General features: G+C 48.0%; 1 protein-coding gene across 2 annotated transcripts; it reads left to right on the top strand.

The window, feature by feature from the left end:
* Positions 1–1,846: 1,846 nt before the first annotated feature.
* TREML1 (triggering receptor expressed on myeloid cells like 1) lies at positions 1,847–6,965 on the top strand. 2 transcript variants are annotated; one of them, XM_061398122.1, is made up of 6 exons: positions 1,847–2,391; positions 2,579–2,911; positions 4,901–5,012; positions 5,413–5,501; positions 5,994–6,046; positions 6,406–6,965. In XM_061398122.1, the coding sequence occupies exons 1-6, from the start codon at positions 2,349–2,351 to the stop codon at positions 6,718–6,720; spliced, it is 945 nt and encodes a 314-aa protein (XP_061254106.1). In that variant the 5' UTR covers positions 1,847–2,348; the 3' UTR covers positions 6,721–6,965. The 2 variants fall into 2 exon arrangements, with proteins under 2 accessions (XP_061254106.1, XP_061254107.1); XM_061398123.1 differs by having other exon boundaries at positions 1,848–2,391; positions 5,416–5,501.
* The last annotated feature ends 2,487 nt before the right edge of the window (positions 6,966–9,452 follow it).

Genomic DNA, 9,452 nt, shown 5'->3' with positions numbered 1-9,452 from the left:
TGGAGCAGTCGTCTTCTTCCTGCAGACACAGGCACGGTCTAGGAGCCAAGACGGAGCCCAAACTGAGCCCATGCCAGCGCCCTCCCGCCCACGCTGCCTGGGCACCGGGGGTGACCGGATGGAAGGGGAGGCTCTGGGGATGTGCCTGGTGGAGGGGCGCTGCTGGAACTTTCCTGCTCTTGGGAGCTCAGCCTTTGCTCCTTCCTGCTCGGCCAGGTCAGAGACATCCACCCTGGGATCCCCCGCCTTTCACTCTCTGGAGTGCACACTGAATGGAAAGCGTTTTCCAATGTCAAGTTCTTGCCTCCTTAAGAAACCTTAAGTTCCTTAACTGCTCCAAGCCTCAGGCTCCTTGAACGTAAAGACAAACAAAAATCCCAACACCAAACCAAACCCCAACAACCCTACTTTGGTGGGTTTTTATGAGATTGAAAGAAATAACATTAAGTTCCTGGCCAGCTGTCTGGCACATAGTAGGTCCTGCATAAGCACTGGCTTTCTTTCTATTCTCAAACGCCTGGTGAGAGGACACCTCTTTGGATCCTGGCCACTTCTGTCCCAGGCACCCAGTGGGGGACTGTGTCTGTTTTATGCACTCAATACATATTGAAGACAGGTCTCCTCCTCACACAAATCTCCCAGGTTGGCTTATTAGAGCAAAAATAATTTTCTGTAAGGAAATCAAAGAAAGCCTGATACGCCTTGGCAGGACAGACATACTTCCTTCCATATCACTCACAAGGGAGACCCAGGTGTCCAGTCGGCTGGAGACTGCCAGTGTTAGCACCAAGAGTCCTGTGTTCCCAGAAAACCCTCACGCCAGGTGAACAGGAACAGCTGGTCTCCCTATCACCGTGTCCATGAGACTCAGCTAAACACGGCTTTCTCAGGCTCCTGGTCCCTGTTTTCCATTCTCAACTCCCTTGCTCCTGGAGGCAGGAGGAGGCAGGGATGGGGAGGAGGAGGGCAGGGAGGACAGGAGGAGGGAGGGTGGTTTTTCCAGGGCCCTTACCAGGCGTGAGCATCTAGGTCAGAGCGGTGTGTCCTCCCAGGCATTCCCACCTGGCCTGCTCCAGTCTGAGCACTGGCGCATCCCTGGTGTCAGCAGGCTTACCCCTCACATTCTGTGCGGGATCCCCAGCCCCAGTTCTGCACAGGGTGATGCAAATGGGGACCAGATGGACCCTGTGCAGGGAGTTGGTTTGTGTCATGGGAGAGGAACCCCAAATTATGAGACTTGGAGCTGATATAGAGCATCTGGCACGTTGAGCATTGGCCCATCTTCCTCGCTGGTGGGAGAGAGAGACATCTTAACTTCGGAATAGAAACTGATCATTTCCAGGGAGGAAGGGAAGGATGGAAGCAAATCTCTCTGGAGCTGACACACTGTCTCTAACTCCCCAGGCACGTTTGCTCTTCAGTCTCCCTGGAACAAAGCTCGCTCAGTGCCCTTTCCTGGGAAGGCCCCGATCATGCAGAAACATGAACATATTCACAGAGAACTGAGAGGACAGTGCATTCATGAAATAAAAATAATATATGAGAAATGCTTGGAGAATTAAAAATACCGTAAACTAAAAGCACTAAGGGATAAAAATTTGAAGGACAAGGATAGAAGGGATGGAAGAAAAAATATGAGGATATCTTCCAGGAATCAGAACACAATGGACAAAAAAAAAAAAAAAAAAAAAGGAAAGAAACCTAGACAGAAAAGCTATGAAAATGAGATGAGTACAGGTGATTCAATATCCAATTAATTATCAAAGCAATAGTGCACTTCCTGGACGTGGAGAACGTGGCCCACACCGGAAGTGTCTAGGGAGCACTCAGCACAGGGCGTGAAGACAGGTAGACCAGGGTGCACCATCGAGAGGGGGCTTCCTGGATGATCTCCAGAGAGCTCGGGTAGGGCACTCACATAGAATTTAAAATTAAGATGGACTCAGGCCCTGGGGAGGACACTTTACTTCCCTCCTTCACAGCTCTGCATCATCAGATTCTATATTTGGAATACCCTGAAGATCATCTTCCCCCTTTCTCTAATGCTCCCTGGTTGCCATAATCCTCCTCCCTGACTTCACTCCTTAGGGGCGCCCAGGATCCCAGGCTTCTGTATTTCCGTGGGTCTTCTCATTCTACCTCGCCCACTCCTATCTGGAGCACTGAGCCAACCAGAGCTTGGAACAGCTCCTTCTCCCCACCCATGGCGAGGCCCACCAGTGCCTGCTTCCCAACCCCATGGTCACTGAGAGCCCCACGTGAGTGTCTGAGGCCAAATTTCCTGCCCCCAGGGGAATGCTGTGTCAGTGCTCAGACGAGCCTCAGAGCTGACATCTCCCTGCCCAGCCATGGGCCCCAAACTGCTTCTGCTGCTGCTCCTGGGACTAGTAGGTAAGGTTTAGAAGGAGCTGCACTCTGGGCCCCATGTACCCTGCTCCATGCCCAGGGATAATTGGCATTGCCCTGGAAACAACTACATGTGTAGGCCCAGAAGTGGACCTCTAGACCCCTGACCCCCTGGGCAGTGGGTGGACCTGGAGGTGCCCTGCCTGACATTCCCTCAACTTTCCTTCCCTAGGCCAGGGCTCGGCCGGCAGCCTCCCGGAGCTGCTGCAGGCGCCCGTGGGGAGCTCCATCCTGGTGCAGTGCCACTACCGACTCCAGGACGTCAAGGCACGAAAGGTGTGGTGCCAGGTCCTGCCAGAGGGATGCCAGCCCTTGGTTACATCAACCGTGAATCGCGGGGTCCCAGCTGGCAGCCGCATATTTCTCACAGACCTGGGGGGCGGCCTGCTCCAGGTGGAGATGCTTGCCCTGCGGGAGGAGGATGCTGGCGAGTATGCCTGTGTGGTGGAGGGCCTCTCGGGAACCCAGACTGTGCACAGGGTCACTCTGGATGTGCTTCCTGCAGGTGAGCTATCCCAGCCTGGCCAGCAGCCCTGGCCTACCCTCCTGCCCAAACCTGCCGCTCTTGGGTCCCTGGTGGGTGGGAGCCCTTGTGGGTGAGGAATATGGGCCAAATGCCCAATATTCTTTTGACAGCTCTGCAGGGAACGGAAGCCAAACCGGGTGAGAAGTCCGAGATAAATCAGCCAAAGAGCAGTCCCCTTTCCGCTCCTGCATGGGTGGGTCTCCCCACAGGAAGTCATATCCTTCTTCCCCCATTCAGGGCCTCATCCAGCATTTTCAACACACTCTATGCTGTTTTTTTCCCCTTAGAAATGTTTTAAACAAAGTTTTGATTCAGACATATCAACCGGAATTAATTTTTTGGTATATGTTCCAGGCTTAAGATTAATGGCTTAAAAACTACTGAATTTATACCTTATTTTATAAGTCTTCACTGAGCATCTAGTATGTGTCTTATGTAACAGGCAGGGTACATTCAATGGCTGGATTCCTTTGACTTATTCAGTTTTAAAAACAGAAAGAGTCTCATCAATATACAGTCGATATTCTAGACCCTATTTCAGTTTAGAAAGTACTCTTCACAGGATTCATTTTTACAGTCTATAACTTTCTCATGTCTAAATATTTACTAAAAGAACATTTAAAAGTATTAAATATTCCTCAGAAAAGTACAATATTGTAAAAAATAATTGTTCTGTTGGGAACATGGTCAGCTACCTGAGGAAGCAGACTGTTCTGCCTTCCTCTTACGGATGTTGACATCTTTTTCATTTTCAAGTATTCCTTTCTTAAGTAATTCATGCCAAAGGCCCAAAATAATGAAATCAAGACATTTTTCCTTCTGTTTTTCTCCATCTGTTATGAGGAGGGACTAAGCTGTCATTAGAAATCTCTCTTGTGTCCACAATTATTACTCATATTATAAACATACTCCTGTTCGCTCTGGTTATCCTTTGTCCTCCCGCTTCCTTGACACTCTAAGGTCTAATACCTCAAGGTTAGAACTTCCTAAATGGCAAATGGTCACAAGACAATGCACTGGGAAAGGGTGGCAGGGAGATGGGTACCCTCAGTGGAACATCTGAGGTGTGGGGACCCCAAGAGCTGTAGAGGATGGATATTCAGGCAAATGGGTAGAGCACAGTATCCAGGGAGGATATAGTGGTTTTAAAAACCAGATAAGGACATATGCCGCAAGACTGGGGTCAATGGTGTCTCAGTTCCTGGTTTAGCGTTGGGTGGGGAGTGGGAATGGTAAATGTCTAAGGACCAGGCAAGACAAGATCTCAGAGGATCTAGGAGGACTGCCGGGTTCCCAAGGCAGATCCTCAGGCTGACAGAAACAAACCCTGAGTCCCACAGACAGAAGCTGAGCACATTGTTGGAATGACAAAAAACTTGTCACAAAACTGAATCTCAGGGTCTAAGCCAAAGCTCTCAGCAAGTGTCAGTTGGCACTGTCATTTCAGGATTGACCCTATGTTCCTTACCTCCAGAGCTTGGGATGGGGCTCAGCCAACCTGCAGGGTTGGTCACAAGGCTGCAGGTATGCAGAGAGGTCTAGTAGGCTGGGCCAAAGCCCCTTTAGAGACCAAGTGATGAGAGCTGGGAGCAAGGTCTCCAAGGAGGTCAGAGTAGAGAGGCCTATTCTGGGGTGGGGTAGGGAAGTGGGCACAGATAACACAGTGGGGTTTCTGCATAGTCTGAGCAGCCTGATTGAGATAAGGCACAGGGTGGGCAGGTAAAGGAGAAGAAATTCAGAGGGAGAGGTTGGGAGCTGGCGGCAGAGGGGAAGTGAGCATATTCACAATCAGATAAAGACTTAGACCTCTCGAATTAGAGGCCCCTTAAGGAATATCCAAAGCACCCCTTTGTGTTTCTTACTCCCAACCTCCCTCGGTTCTCCTCCCCCAGTCCCTCAGCTCTCAGCAAGCCCTTGAACCCTGCTCTCAGTGGGTATGTGCTCAGTAACAACTTCCTTCTGCCTCAGCTCCTGCCCTGAAAGAGGAGGAGATCCATCAGGATGCGACTCTGGGTGAGAGCTCCTCTTTGGACTCTGTAGACAGCGACAGCCCTTTGGATACCAGCCAGGACAAGAAGAGGTATGACAAGAATTGTATGTGGGTGGCTAGGAAAGGATGATGGTGCAGATACAGCTTGTTTAGAGCCCCAGACTAAATTGAAAGGAAACCTTACAATTCTCTTCACTCCTGGGGAACTGCTCAACAGGTAGGCAGGTAGGTAGACAGACAGGCATACCTCTCTATTCCAGTTCAGCACTGAGCCCTTTATTCCAGTAGATCTCTAGTCAGGATACCCTGATAACGTGTCTCTCTTCTTCCCTGCTTGAGTCTGCCTGCCTCATTCCATTAAAAAAAAAGCTCTTTCTCCCGACCATGGCACACCAAGAATGGTGCCTCTGTGCCACTTCTCCAGGATTCCTGCCAAGCAGCTCCCTACCAGGTTCAGGGCTAAGCTCACTTCCTTCTTTGTGTGTCTCAGCAGAGCCTGGATTTGGGGTGCTGTGTTCCTGCTGGGCCTGCTGGTGATGGTGGCGGTGATGCTGCTTGCTGTGATGGCCAAAAGGAAAGGTGGGTAGCTCTCCACCTGTGTATCCCAGCAGGGGTCTTCCGGCCCTGTATCAGCCACTCCTGCATTTGAGGCTGGGAATCTAGGTCTGCTCCCCCTACAGATGGGCTTTGGCAAGTGCCCCCAGGCCCTACAATTCCCATGGTTGAAAGGTGGAGGAGAGCGAGGAGATTCCGTGGGAGGTGGCCTGGGGAGAGACAGGAATTGTAGAGGGTGAGACAGTGGCGCTGGGGACAGGTGGCTGGAAGAGGTGGGGGATTTCAGGAGATGGCTTGAGTGTTGAGACAGGATGAAGGGAGCTGTGGAAGCAGTAAGTGGGGGCGTTAGGGCTGGCTGGGGGTGGGGGCTGGGCAGATGGAAGGGGAAGACTTTGCTGGTGGGAGCGGGGATGTTTGAGTATGGGCTAGAACAGAGGTTGCCAAGGGTTCTGGAGAGTGCATGTGTGGAAGGCACTGAGTCGGCACAAGGAGCAGTCTGTGCTTCTGTTCTACCAGGAAACAGGTTTGCTGTTGGTGGACAATTTCAGAGCAGTGGAATCTCAAACACGGTAAGAAACCTCTGCAGGCCCCCAGCCAAATTCCCTAGACCCTCCCTCTACCATACTCACTGACAAGTCCTGGGATGATCGGGTGGAGAAAAGACTGGGAACCCACATGAGGTCCAAAGCCACTTCTTAAATGCAGTAAACTTGCCAACTATAGTCTTCCACCTTCCCACTTTGCCATCCACTTGCCCAGATTTAGGGAGATACTTGGGGCCTGAAAATCTTCACAGTGAAGCCATCTTGCCCACAGACATACTCAGGATTCTGGAGACAGTCCAGTGTGAACCTGGACTTCCCACCTCAAGGAACCGGGGCAGAGGGAGGCATTTTCTCTTTGCCTAACCGGCCTGCTTTTGTTATAGGCTCCCTCCTCAGTGGTCCAGCACGTCAGTGACTCTGGACTGGCTGTTGATCTGCCATCAGATGTACCATATGTCAAGCTTGACTCACCACCTTCCTTTGATGACACCACTTACACCAGCCTTCCTCCTGATCCCCTGTCAGGGAAACTCCTACCCCTAGACCCCCTCTGTGTGCCCCCTCTGCCTCCTAAGGTTGAGATCAGCTCCAAGCCTGTGACATACGCTACAGTCATCTTCCCTGGAATGGGCAAGAGTGGAGGAGCCTCCTGTGAGCCAGCCCAGGAGCCGCCTAACAGTCAGGCTCCACCCAGCTGAGCTGTTCACCATCCTGTATACCCGCAGATTAGCCCCAGGGTTTTGTGTAGCCATCCATGCAACCCATGCTCTAGATCCTTAGGCTCTCAGATCTTTAGGATCTAATGTCTTGACTTTTCTGACCTGGTCAGTGATACTTGGAATGACTGAGGTGTCCTGGGAAGCCAAGCCATGTCCTGGGAAACTAGCCATGTTAGTTCCTCTGCCATTACACCAAAGAACTAAATAAACTCTAAATGATAATATATGAGCTCTTGATGCTTGGGAGGGGATGAAAGGGCCCAGGTTTGACTGCTCGTGAACTGAAAAGACTGGTCCAGAGTTTGTGCTGTAATGCTCTCCTGCCAGCGGGGAAGTGATTTCCCTCCCTGGTCAGACTCCTACAATGCAGTCTGATTTAACGGGCGTGAAGGGGTATTTCTTCAAAAGCATTTCCTGCCTTTATCATGACACTTGAGAGTATAGATTCATTTGCTTGAGATAGAAATCTCCTGTTTTCTGCTTTATACCTTGTAAACAAGTGACATCTTACGATGTGACACATATGATGGGAGAAGGAGGACAATTCATCAGTGCCAGGTGCTGCTAGTGGTAAAGAACCCGCCCGCCAATGCAGGAGATGTAAGAGACATGGGTTCAACCCCTGGGTCAGGAAGATCCCCCAGGAGCAGGAAATGGCAACCCACTCTAGTCTTCTTGCCTGGAGAATCCCACGGACAGAGAAGGCTGGTGGGGTCGCACAGAGTCGGACAAGACTGAAGTGACTTAGCAGAGCACAAAAGGAGCTCAGGACAGACAGGGTAGGAGAGATGGGGTTAAAAGGAAACAGGAGTAAGGCCAAAAACTGAAATAGATACCAAGCCTATTCCTTGGTAGAACAAAGGGTTTTCAAGCACCAGGAGATAAAAGATCTTCATCAGTTTTATCAGAGTTGGCTCTTTCTCAACTGTGTGGTCTTCTGGTAGCTCTGTTCCCTTAACTCTGAGCCTGGGAAGAGCCCAGTGAAGAAAAGGCATGCAGGTGGGGGAATAAGGAATAAATGGTAAATGTGTGGCCACAGTTAAGTGTAAATGAAAGCTAATCCAGGCTGGGTATAGGAAGGCCTTTAAGGTTTCTGCCATGACTTCTTCTCAAACTGTTTGAAAATATTTGTCCATATTGAGATGAGAGACTTAGATGGAGAAGAGGAGGTGCTCAGGAATCCAGTCTTTTACAATCATGAAGAACTGGGCAAAAAGAGGTTTTCACGGTCTGAACCATCTGGAAGGGCCCTAAGCTTAGTCTAGGTACATGAGGTGAAGAGACAGGCAGGGGCTGTGTAAGCCTAGTAATGCTATTTTCAGGGAGCTCTGGCAGGATGTTCTGGGCTTCCTTTGATAGAGTCTCAGCCTGTGACAGAACCTAAATTTACTCTGTCCCTTGTGGAGGCAGCAGCTCCCCACCAATCAACTAAGCCCTCATTTACCCTGGCTAAGATGACTGGGGACGTTCCTGGTGGGAAGGCAAGATGAGGGGAGGGCAGAATAAAGTCTAAAAAGCACCCCTCTGGGAGAAATGACTATAATTGGTCTGAATGTAACTTTTCAGAATGTGACAGAAGTAGAAGTATATTTAACAATGCAAAGGAAAATACTAAGATAATCAGTTGACTGGTAGAGAAGACTGAAGGAGGAAAGGGAAAGATATTAATTCCATCAATGCCTATGATAGCAAGTCTATGAATTATAGTCACAGAGTCACAGTTATAAAAGTAACTTCTAAAATGAAAATACTAAAATAAATTTCATTTATTTTATAAAAACAAAGTAAATGCAAATGACATGGTGAGATGACTGCTTCACATTAGAACCTTTGGAACTCAGTTAAAGAAGCTCTCAGAGAAAAATAAACACCTTTAACAAGAATTAAGCATCTTATTCAAACAGCTAATTAATTTTAAAGGAGAAAAATGACATAACTAACACATAAATAAAAGAGTTTATTCTTTGAAGTAAACTGAAATAAAGTGTTAGCTAACTTACTCAAGAAGATGGATGAAATAAACAACAAGGGGGAAATAACCGCAGATAAAAAGACAATAACAAAAAAATAAGAATATTTTGTGCTAGTGGTGGAGGAGTGGGAATGACTGTAAAGGGGCCTGGAAGAACTTTTGGGTGTAATTAAATGTTCTCCATCATGATTGTGGTAGTTACACAGTATATACATTTGTCCAAACCTATCCAATAGGCGTACCTTACTGCATATAAATTATATTTTGATAAAATTTACTTTATAAAGTATTTGAAAGGTCATTGGGGAATAGTTGGAACAATCTTAGAGAGAAAAGCTCTTTAAAGTATTATACAAAACTCAGAAGCCATAAAAGTATTCATAGATACATTACAACTGACACATTAAGATAAATTAAGATACTTTTCCCTCTATGACAAAACACCATAAATGAAAGTCAAAAGACAAAATAAGGAAAAATTTTGCAACCCATATAAAGGCAGAGGGCTCAATTCCCTAAAAAGGCAGAGGGCTCATTTCCCTGACTCCTACATATCAATTAGAAAACAAATACTTAATAGAATATGGTCACAGGATATATACCTACAGCTCATACAAAAAGAAATATAGACATAATAAAGATATTTAACTTCATCTAAGGAAAATACAAGTTAAAAGTACATTGAGAGTAATTTTAAAAGAAAATGGTTAAAGAACTCTGAAAATTCTTGCCTTCAAAA

Source organism: Bos javanicus, chromosome 23 (genome assembly GCF_032452875.1).
Source record: "Bos javanicus breed banteng chromosome 23, ARS-OSU_banteng_1.0, whole genome shotgun sequence".
Taxonomy (NCBI): Eukaryota; Metazoa; Chordata; class Mammalia; order Artiodactyla; family Bovidae; genus Bos; species Bos javanicus.
This window is presented reverse-complemented; position numbering and strand designations above follow the sequence as displayed.

What these genes read in the sequence shown, in the direction of transcription:
- TREML1 (XM_061398122.1), top strand. Translation starts at nt 2,349, where the DNA reads ATGGGCCCCAAACTGCTTCTGCTGCTGCTCCTGGGACTAGTAG. An exon ending in GCTGCTCCTGGGACTAGTAG is followed by an intron (nt 2,392 to 2,578) that starts GTAAGGTTTAGA and finishes TTCCTTCCCTAG; the next exon opens with GCCAGGGCTCGGCCGGCAGC. An exon ending in ACCAGCCAGGACAAGAAGAG is followed by an intron (nt 5,013 to 5,412) that starts GTATGACAAGAA and finishes TGTGTGTCTCAG; the next exon opens with CAGAGCCTGGATTTGGGGTG.